Source organism: Bombyx mandarina, chromosome 15 (assembly GCF_030267445.1).
Source record: "Bombyx mandarina strain Sakado chromosome 15, ASM3026744v2".
NCBI classification, from domain to species: Eukaryota; Metazoa; Arthropoda; class Insecta; order Lepidoptera; family Bombycidae; genus Bombyx; species Bombyx mandarina.
Window position 1 is genome coordinate 11,122,847 of NC_143221.1, and position 11,236 is coordinate 11,134,082.

The window sequence follows — 11,236 nt, forward strand, 5'->3', positions numbered from 1 at the left end:
CTTGTGAGAAGGCGCATTATTGTGGTACAAAATCAAAGAATTTTCTTTCGACCAATCTGACCTTTTTCGTAGTATTGCTTTCTTAAATGCCGCATAAAGCTCAATTATTATTTTGTATTTAGTGTTTGACCTCCGGCAAGAATTCCCAATTCCAAAATGGAAAACAGTGCCAAATAGTTCCTATCTTACTCCCGATACTTTTTTGACTGAATGTATGTATATTATTATTTCATGGGAAGTATTCTTCGTAAAAGCAAAGAGGAATTTCGACAAATTTTGAGACCAATGATATCACAGCGTGAATGCCATCAACATTGAGACATGAGGTCGAAGTCTCAATTCTATAACAGCAGTTTCGCCCTTCCAACTGTAATTCATTGTTTCATGGTAGAAGTGATGATACTAGCCCATACCTTGGAATAAGAAGTTTGTGGGTTTCAGTATCCACGAAGTACCAGATGGACCGTCGTTTCGTCTTCCCAATATGACACGTATATTTTCGTAGATGAGCTTCCGACGAAATGGATTACTTATTAGATTAATTACTTAGTACTATTATAATTGTGAAAATTCGCAATTTGTGTGTATGTATACAGGAGCGGTGCAGGACGTGCGCGTTCAAAGGAAGCAACGCGTCGTGCGGCCGGCCGTCCCGCGCCGCGCCCTGCGGCCTCCCGGGAGCCGCGACGTGTGCTCAGTGTTGATGCACGACCATACTCTCCCCAGGTATGTTACAACATTATACAACTTCTCTATCATCATAAGAATAGGATTTGAAATATGAAAAAAAAAACATTTTTAAAGAATACCATATACAGGGTGTCCCACAACCGCTATGTGGAGCGTGACGTGACCATAGTACCAACCATGTAGATCATTTTAAAACTTCTTTATCATCTTAAGGATAATAACATTTGAGACATGGAAAAAAAACCATTCAAAGAATACCATATACAGGGTGTCGCACGACGGGTATGTCAAGCGTGACATGACTATAGTACAACCATGTTGATCACGTTAAAAATGTTAAAAAAATCTAAGTCTTAATTAGTAGTTTCATAGAAAAACTTTGTTTATGGTCATAATAATATTATGTACATAAAACTAGGTGAGATAAAAAAAATCAAGCTATCACTGATGTAACCTCAACCTAGAAGATACACATTATTAATTACGTGCCAATATATATCAAGTATAATGTAGTGGCTAATCCTTATAAATGATAAATTCGACCAGTAACATAAAATTACAGGCTTTTTTCACAATTGGCAGGTTCAGAAAATGTCTCTTGAATTTTATTGATTATGATAATCAATAACTAATTCAAGCACTGCAGTGCAGAAAACACAACAGTAATCTAGGGTTAATGTTCTATTTTTAAGCTATAATTCCTTTTTAGGCTGCTCCCGGAACGGAAGGAGCTGGATACAGTGGAGAAAGATCTGGAGGACACAATGAACATCTTACACATCACCAGGCTCAATTGGGAGAACGCCTATATCCAAGGGTAAACAATTTTTTTACCATAGATGAGTTCACGACCCACCAGGTATTAAGTGGTCACCACAGCTTGTAAAAATAGTTAAGAATAAATATATGCATGATAATCATAACTACTACAAACATAAAAACCAGGATTCGTCTGCTGGTTTAATTTCGAATTTTTTTTATTGCGTATATGGGTGGACGAGCTCAGAGCCCACCTTGGTTACTGGAGCCCATAGACATCTACAACGTAAATGCGCCACCCGCCTTGAGATATAAGTTCTAATGTCTCAAGTATAGTTACAACGGCTACCCCACCCTTCAAACCGAAACGCTTTAGGTACTGCTTCACGGCAGAAGTAGGCGTGGCGGTGGTATTTGCCCGTGCGGACTCAAAAGAGGTCCTACCACCAGTCAAAGCTTAGATTCATTTCATGGTTTATAGAAAGGTGAGAAATAAACTGTTTCCATAGCACATTTATAGCTACTAAAAATAAAATAATAAAGGGGGTTGACAACCATATTTTTCGTTTATTTATAGTATTTCTTTCTTTCAGGTCCACTCTCTACACCCAACATTTGCTGGAAAAATAACAGGTATGCTGTTAGAATTGACACCTGCGCAACTTCTGGTACTGCTGGCCAGCGAAGATGCTTTGCGACAGAAAGTACGCGAAGCCATGGATCTCATCGTAATGCACCCTTCAGAGGCAATATTAGGTACGAAAATAAATTTTAACGAATGTTTGCCGCCGTCTAGCCGCAAAGTAAATCAAATTACAGGTGAAATGTAGTGGTAATCTAATAACAGATTATGCCGTATCCACACATTGTATGGACTTGAGCAGAATGAATCATATCCCAATTGCATGTTATCTGCCTCTTTTTTGTTATGTATACTCCATCAGCTTTAAGCAGATCTGTGAGGGCAGCTTCTCAACAGTAGGTCAAAATGTTCCTCTTTATACAAAAAATCTTACTGTAGTTTGTATTTAAGGTTTGGTCATCTTCCTTTTCAAATGTATATAAACAGATCTAGATGTATTCTCACTATCCGAACGAGGCGGCGGATCTGGTAGCGGGTCCAGCGCAAACGGAGCTGCTCCAATCACTGACGACGCCGCCCCTCTGTTCTACTCGCCCGGGAAACGGGGGTACTACTCACCTAGACAAGGACGCGCCGCTCCAGAAAGAATAAATGCTTTTAGAAATGTTGGAAGGTAATAAATAATAACATTAAGAAAGTAATACGAGACAGCTGTTTCTTTACATAAATGCTTAATGTTTTTTTTTTCGTTTTAGAATCATTGGACTTTGTCTGTTGCAAAATGAGCTGTGCCCTATGTTCTTAAATCGGCATGTTTTAAAATACATCCTCGGGCGGCCAATTAGATTCCACGATTTGGCATTCTTCGATCCAATCGTATATGAGAGCCTGCGACAACTTGTAGTCGATGCTGAAACTGGGGATTCTCAGTCACTTTTCGCAGCTTTAGATCTCAACTTTAGGTAAGTAGCTTTTATGAACGATTCTGTAAGAGAAATTTAAAAAAATATATTATTGGTTTAATTTATTACAACTTGCTTTATAGTTTGGAAATGTGCGAAGAGGAAGGTGGTGGCTGTGTAGAACTCATACCGGGCGGACGAGAACTTGAAGTAACTGCGCACAATGTTTATGATTATGTACGCAAATATTCCCAACATAGAATGTTGATTTCTCAAGAAAAGGCTCTTGAAGTAAGTAATATACAATTAACTTGTGTGGTTTCACATTGTCATGTTATTCAATACTCAACATATTTCTGTTTTATATAGGCAATGCGAGTTGGGGTTCTTGACGTGTTACCAGAATCTGCGCTAGAAGGTTTGACGGCGGAGGATTTACGTCTACTGCTGAATGGAGTTGGAGATATAAATGTAGCAGCTCTAGTTTCTTACACTAGTTTCAATGATGAGAGTGGCGAACAGCCAGAGCGGCTGGCTCGTTTTAAACGTTGGCTATGGGCTATAGTTGATAAAATGACACATTTAGAAAGACAAGATTTAGTAAGTAATATTTTCATATTTTTTTAACACCACCTACATGCTTTTAATAATAAATTAATTCAAAATAGTTTAAAACTGATTTTAATGCGTTGTTTATTATTAATTACGAAAGTTGTTTTTCGTGTAATAATAGAACACAAATGCACATTTAATTGATTTGTGTAAGAGAGCTCTAAAAATCGCGTTCAAGTAATTATATTGTATTATGTAAATATGTTTTTAATGACGCATAATGACGTCTCGGGAGATTCGGATTGAGCGCCGACATGCGTTTAGCTTTAGAGAAAATGTTCATGAACTAAACAATGGGTTTATTGTCTGGTTATGTCAAAGACCTATATTCAAAGGTTGATGTCGGCAACAATACGCAATTAAGCACGCTGCGAAGCGGTATCATTAATACCTAGGGATGCTGTACCATGGAATGCTAGTAAAATAGTAATTTAGACAAGTATTTTAATTTTTGATAATTCGAAAGCTTTTCGTATCTAATTTGGATTTATTCTATTTTAGGTATATTTTTGGACTGGATCGCCAGCCTTGCCTGCTTCTGAAGAAGGTTTCCAACCAATGCCATCGGTTACTATACGACCAGCTGACGATGCGCATCTCCCCACTGCTAACACATGCATTTCGCGGTTGTACATACCATTGTATTCTTCGAGACATGTTCTCAAACATAAACTACTTTTAGCTATCAAAACTAAAAACTTTGGCTTTGTGTAGTTTGGTTGCCAAATTATTTAATTTATTAGTGTTATAATCCCAGTCATGGAAGACTGCCGATGTGCTATTTATGTATGACATAATAAAATAGGTCCTACGTTTTACAATGTATTAGTAACATCTTTTTCTCAAATAAAATAATCATCTATCTGACAATCTGTATAATTTTAATTTTATACTTTCAATTAGCCTGTCTATAGAGGTCACTGAAAATCATTTTAATATATGCATAGATTTGTATATCAATATTCTTATTATTCTTCTTACCGACTTCATCATGACTGGGTTTCTGACTGAATAGTAATATTCAAAATTTAACAATAACTGAAAGGTCCGAAGATAATACCCGGACAAGCACATGTTTAAAAATTTAACATTGTAGACTGTAGGTATTTAACTTATAAAAAAATTACAGCTAGATCTTTGTTCAAAAACTATTGTAAATTTTGTTCCCATGTTTTGTCGTAAGGCCTAACATATTTTTGCATTTAGTTGCTTTCCTTGTTACAATAATTATTGTCTAGCAAGGCAGTGCAACTAACAATAAAATTGTAACTAGCTTCATTATTAGTATTGAATATATACTAAGGTAGTAAGAATATAATAGTGGGTATACTGCTACAACTGATTGGGTGTGCTTGGTTCAGAGGCATAAGATCCGAGCGATTATGGTTTTGTGATATCAGAGGAAATTTATGCGCCTCACTCTCTAAAAATAAATATTAAGATTAGATTTTTTCCTTTGATTAGTTGTATTCATAATAAACAATCTCAAAACGGCTTACGATACTCTTTCATTACAACCTCTAAGAAGTAAAAATTAAAAAGCTTTAATGAAATTTATTTAATAACAGTGTAGAATACATTATGTATGTGTATCTAGATGAAATAAAACAAATTTAATCTAGTTTTGCTACAGTTTTCAGTTCATTTGACATTTTTTTATAAACACCATACAATATAGCCACATGGCAAATGTGTAGTGTAACACTTGAGAATATTGTACTTGGATATGTATTCCAACACATTTCAACTAAAGCCAGTAGTAGGAATCTGAAAATAGTTGAAAAATTATTGGACCAAAGAATATATGGCAAACTGTGAAAATACCACGAATAGAACTGATAATGCAGGCTTCTTGCACACACAACACCAATAAAATTTACAATAAACATTGGAAGGATAAACAACTGAGTTAAAATATCAAAGTCTATACTGTAATCACTTGTTTCTGTTGGTTTGTTAACTGGTTGCTTTACAGATTTTCTTGAAGATTTTTTTAACATTGCTTCAAATGATGTTAAGAATTCTTCTTGTTCTTTTGTGATTACCTCCTTTTCATTTATTTTCTTTCCTGTTTTTAGTTTTGTTTCCATTTTCAATTTCTTTTTCTTTTCATGATTTTTCGCATCTATCTGAGGTTGTACTTGTTTTTGAACATAACGAAGACGACAATAGCTTTGAAAATATTTTACACACATAGGTATAAACACAACCAATAATAAAACATGTATTAATAACAAAGACAAATGAAAAAATTTATTTTCAAATATTTCACTATCTAGAAATCTGTAGTTCACTGTCCAAGTATGATTAAAGACACGTCCAATGTCAAAACTACCTTTTATATATGAAACAGGATTGCTGATTAAAAAAGGTAAACCTAATAAAACTTGCACAGAACCACAGATCAAAAGTTGAACTAAAGTTAGCTTTAAGCCTAAATTAACTAAATAAAAGAAAAACAATGCAGGAGCATACAAAAGTATATTCATTTTAACAGAAACACCCAGGCTGTAGAATAAGCTTCCTAAAAACCATTTGGATTCTAAAAAGAAATTCAATGATACATATAACAACAGTACTGCAATTGGATCATTAAAAAGTCTCAGCACATAAATAGAATGTATTCTATAAGATGTTAATATAACTAAAATTAGAACATATGGAGGCACTTTTTTGGCTTTTAAATAAATTCTGAAAACTAATGTTAATTGTAATAAGTAAATACCTATAAATATATATTGAGCAAGTTTTATATTTTCTCCTTGATTTGTGATTAAATAAAGAAAAGAGTAAATATACACAAAGCCTGCTGGGTACACGAGCGGGCCAGTGTCACCACGAAGCTTGCTATAATCTAGAGTACCATTTAAAAATCCTTCACATTCTTGCATATAGGCTTTCCAATCTATTTCAGTGTACGGCACCTTTTCCACGATCAATATATTAAGCACTAGTTCGGTCACTATTATCAGTAACGACACCAATAAAAGTTGCGATGGATTTAGTAGCAAATTCTTGAAGTAGCACCAAGTGAAGATTTTTTTAAACACTTCTTTCAATTTTGTCTTACTATTTCCCATGCTGAGCCGTTATCACTCTTCTATTTGTAATTAAGAAAAATAGTGTTATAATAATAAAGCCCTGTTCTGAAATTTTTTTTTTCTATTTTAAGATGAGGTCGCCGCCCGGACCAAACCATTTTATAATCTGTGGCCCGGGCCCCGGACCATAGATTATACACTTAAAACAGTGTGATTCTTTATAATGTGCACTGAACGAAATGAAGGAATATATGCTTAATTTTACCGACGGAAAAAAATTAAAAAAATGCTAAATTTTTATTTTTTATGGAATTTTTAAAATATTTGTTCACTAGTTCCAAGTGGACATCACAGACCTTGGCCAGCAGTCTACGTCTTCATGTAGATGTTATAGTGATGGGAGGTGATTTCATCAATCAATTCAGCAATCCTTCTTTCTTTGAAATGAGCCACGCTGATTTTTGGGATATTCCGTAACGAAGAGCCAATCTTCTAGTACTTATGGATGGATCAGCAAACAAATCACTAATTACTGCTTTCGCAAAAGTCACATCAATAATTACTTGAGGCGGCTCGTGACGTTCTCTACTTGATCCAAGTCCAGTGATTGACAACCTTCTGTGAACTTCCTGGAAGTTGCGGGCAGATGGCACACTTAATAGAAAATGTTATGTTTGAGTTATAAACATGAAATTTTTACTAATGGGTAGCTGATACGATGTAAAATAACTTTAAGTAATAAAAAAGTAGGTAAAGGGGGTGTCTGTTTGAGAAATTTTAGGATTGTTGTGAAAATTGATGAAAAAATAACAGAATTATGCTAAAAAAACGTGTTTATTTTCAATGGGGGGGAGATTCTCCCACTTTTTCATTTCATGAGGACGCATAAATACTTCGAATCATTATGGAATTTGTTTGACTGCGATAGATCATTTAGTTCAACAGTTACAGCGTTTTGTTTACACCGGAGTCACAGTAGTGAACAAAAATTTTAAAAATTCCACAAAAAATAATTTTTTTTTTTTAGCATTTTTTAAATATTTTTCCCTCGATTAAATTAAGCATAGATTCCCTCATTTTGATATGTGCGCATTTTAAAGAATCACATTGTACAATTTAGGATTTATTTAAATCCTAAATCCTAAATATATTTATATTTATTTATTCATAGATTTTACTTTTGAAATAGAATTATTATTATTATTATTATTAAAACGATCAACAAAAATAAATATTATTTAAATAATAATAACATTTTAATGTATTTCTTTTATTATTAAAAAGTTTAAAAATAAACAACACTTTTATAATTAATCAATATTAAATATTTCATTAATTGAGCAAAGTAGTAACATTAGTCTAGATTAAAAGTACTGTTTTTTTTTATGATTGAAGGATTACTGGTGGCCCGGAGGCCTTTCCAGTTTCACCAGGACAGGTAAAAGTACTGTATAAGTAATTGATATAAAATTTTATATATTAAATATACTATAGACACAGCCATGTTATTACATGTATTGCATTGAATTTTTTGAAGAAAAAAGTACCTATGGTTAACCCATACAAAATATTCGAAGAACTCAGTCGAATCAAATTTGACAATATAGTACATTGTGCACCAAGGGAGAAAAGTAGGACATTTCCTCCCGCGTGTAAAATTGCAACTTAAGGGTGATCATTGGTTTAATTAATTATAAATAAATAAAAGACGAACAAACAATTTTTACATTCGAATATTAACGAACAAACGATGAACAAATAATTAAAAATAAAAAAAATCCGAAAATCAAAAAAAGGGAGGTTAAATTCAGTGAGCCTCTTGTCACTTGTGTATGAAAACCGGGAAATAAAATCGTAAAAAAAAGCATGAACAGTGTCAAAATTGTCAAAACATGTACAGTGTACACAGACACACTACACAATAATTACTTAAATTTAACAGATATGCATACAGTATAATAATAAAATAGACAGTCTCAAATATTTCATAGAATAGGAATTGATGGAAAAGTGTTAAATTTGTAAAAAAAGGATGTTTTTTTGATAAATCAAAATTTACCAAATTTTAGTATTGTGTTTTGCCTTTGAAGAAATGGCTGGAAATTTTTGGCAAAGCTCACATCATCAACAATGGATACTCGATAAGCAAGAGCTAAGGCGCGATCGCCAGTTTGATTTGAATATTTTATCAGAAGAAGAATACCAAAAAGTATTTAATTTTTTTGCTAGTATAATTCAAGTTTTAGGCGAACAACTTAAACTTCGTCAACAAGTAATCGCAACTGCAACAGTTTACTTTAAAAGATTTTATGCAAGGAACTCTTTGAAGTGTATTGATCCACTTCTTTTGGCACCAACATGCGTATTTCTTGCATCTAAAGTTGAAGAATTTGGTGTTATATCCAATTCCAGATTAATAACAACCTGCCAGACAGTTATAAAAAATAAGTTTAGTTATGCTTATGGACAACAAGAGTTCCCGTACAGGACAAATCACATTCTGGAGTGTGAATTTTATTTACTAGAAAATTTAGATTGTTGTTTAATTGTATACCAACCATATAGACCATTACTACTTTTTGTCCAAGACATAGGACAAGATGATCAACTTCTGACATACGCTTGGAGAATAGTAAATGATTCCTTGAGAACAGATGTTAGTTTGTTGTACCCACCCTATCAGGTATGATTTATGTAATGCAAATAGTCACATTTCATTTTTTATTCATAAAACTTTTCATTGCCATTATATTTTGAATTACAGATTGCAATTGGTGCCTTACAAATAGCATGTGTGATGCTTGGTAAAGACAATCTCAAACCTTGGTTTGCTGAGCTAAATGTTGACATGGATAAAGTGAGAAATATACTTGAATAAGTATTAAAATTTAAAAAAAAAATGGTTATTGTGTGGTTGTATTACAAAACTTCTGAAACTACTCATTTAAAAATTCAAATTTACAGATCCAAGAAATTGTGAGAGCTATCATTAACCTTTATGAGATGTGGAAAAGTTACGATGAAAAAAAAGAAATACAAGGGCTATTGTCCAAGATGCCCAAACCAAAGCCAGCTCCCCAGAGATAGCAAGACATATTTTGTAGTATGGATTTGTATAATGGATATATAATTTTTAATTGTAGACATGAAAAATTTGTTTTTAATTCCCTAGGAAAAGAAATTGCTATTTTTGATGAGGTTACTTATATTTCAAGTGATTTTTATGAATTTTTTCAACCATAAACAAATACAGTGTAGAGCACACTTTAGAGCATAAATTAAAAGAACAACAACTAAGTTATTTAATTTTCCATCACAAGCCAAAGATACTCTCTTTATTGGTTGTTATGTGATTTAAGACTTGTATCCTATTGTAGCCTTTAGACACAAAAGTAAATTAATCCTTTATTGCAAGTTTAATGTTTAAATAATGTCATTGTATTGCTATGCTGCACAATAACATTGTTCATATAAGTAAACTGACAAAGATAAGTATGATGACAAAAGCTAAAGAAAAAAGGCAATTCTAATGAATTTAGTCTTATCTGTCTGCATGTTTTTGAGCATTGATACTTCATTCATTAACCGTGTTGCATTTGTTCACATTTTACAACATTTGTCAACATTAACAATTTTGAACATTGAAAATGAGGTGGATCCTTTAAATAGATATATATATATATAAATTACTATTGGTTACACATTTCAGGTTAAAACTTATTAGCAATTCAGGGAATAATCATGTAATGTACTGTCAAAGTATGATTGGTGAAATTGTACATTGAGCACTTTATGCAGTGGCTGAATTCAATAGACGCGGGCACATAAAATACGAACAAACAAATAAATATTAATATTTATATATAAACTAGGGGTCATGCTCCACTATTGCCTGCAGATATATGACATTTGACATAACACTGGAGAGTAGTTAATGGTTTGAAAAACATTGATTTCTTGTTACCGATGGTACGTTGATGGTATTATAATAGACACCTGTGGAATTCTAACAATAACCATAAAGTTCCATTAACAATTAATGAAATATTATGATAAAATAAAAAATATTTTTAACAATTTTAACTATTATTGTTTATTATACTAAAAATTGTGCTATTCTTGTAAGCATGATTAATTATGTAAAATAAATAATAGGAATGCATCTTTAAAAAGTAAGACTGTTGGTACTGTCTTTTTAGGAGATATTAATGTAATAAATTCTTATTTTTCAATACTGTAATTGTTGTTATTTACCCCAGAATAAATCTTTAACTCACTTTTTATTATAAATAATATTCGTCTGATTAATTCTGAAATGAACAATTACGTTACATAGTTTCATTTTTCTCTTTCTGCATCCTATCTACAATTAAGCATAGCTTGTGAAGGTCGCCATTAGTTTGAAATGCTGGAGGACTTATCATCACAAAATAATATTTCGTCAACCTTGATTAGTCAGTTATATTCCTATTTCTGCCGTGAAGCAGTAATGCGTTTCGGCTTGAATGGTGGGGCAGCCGTTGTAACTATACTGAGACGTTAGAACTTATATCACAAGGTGGGTGGCGCATTTGCGTTGTAAATGTCTATGGGCTCCAGTAACCACTTAACACCAGGTGCCCATCCATCTAAGCAATAAAAAATAATAT

General features: G+C 32.9%; 3 protein-coding genes across 11 annotated transcripts in view; 2 read left to right on the forward strand and 1 right to left on the reverse strand.

The window, feature by feature from the left end:
- The window catches only part of hyd (E3 ubiquitin-protein ligase hyd), a 37,520-nt gene extending 32,476 nt beyond the window's left edge, over window positions 1-5,044 (forward strand). For all 9 annotated transcript variants that reach the window (XM_089733016.1, XM_089733018.1, XM_089733017.1 and 6 more), the window contains exons 43-50: window positions 597-726; window positions 1,400-1,507; window positions 2,043-2,205; window positions 2,519-2,705; window positions 2,788-2,994; window positions 3,078-3,225; window positions 3,304-3,534; window positions 4,048-5,044. In XM_089733016.1, the coding sequence (XP_089589142.1) occupies window positions 597-726; window positions 1,400-1,507; window positions 2,043-2,205; window positions 2,519-2,705; window positions 2,788-2,994; window positions 3,078-3,225; window positions 3,304-3,534; window positions 4,048-4,260 (1,387 nt within the window). In that variant the 3' untranslated portion in view covers window positions 4,261-5,044. The remainder of the gene's footprint in view (window positions 1-596; window positions 727-1,399; window positions 1,508-2,042; window positions 2,206-2,518; window positions 2,706-2,787; window positions 2,995-3,077; window positions 3,226-3,303; window positions 3,535-4,047) is intronic.
- A 41-nt stretch (window positions 5,045-5,085) lies between these two features.
- Window positions 5,086-7,184, reverse strand: Alg3 (Alg3, alpha-1,3- mannosyltransferase). The gene has a single exon (XM_028172515.2). It carries the CDS (start codon window positions 6,624-6,626, stop codon window positions 5,160-5,162), a length of 1,467 nt encoding a protein of 488 aa, XP_028028316.2. The 5' UTR covers window positions 6,627-7,184; the 3' UTR covers window positions 5,086-5,159.
- Window positions 7,185-7,929: 745 nt separating this feature from the next.
- On the forward strand, window positions 7,930-10,821 carry CycC (cyclin C). Its single transcript, XM_028172564.2, has 3 exons — window positions 7,930-9,270; window positions 9,352-9,444; window positions 9,552-10,821. The coding sequence occupies exons 1-3, from the start codon at window positions 8,680-8,682 to the stop codon at window positions 9,672-9,674; spliced, it is 807 nt and encodes a 268-aa protein (XP_028028365.1). The 5' UTR covers window positions 7,930-8,679; the 3' UTR covers window positions 9,675-10,821.
- Window positions 10,822-11,236: the final 415 nt, after the last annotated feature.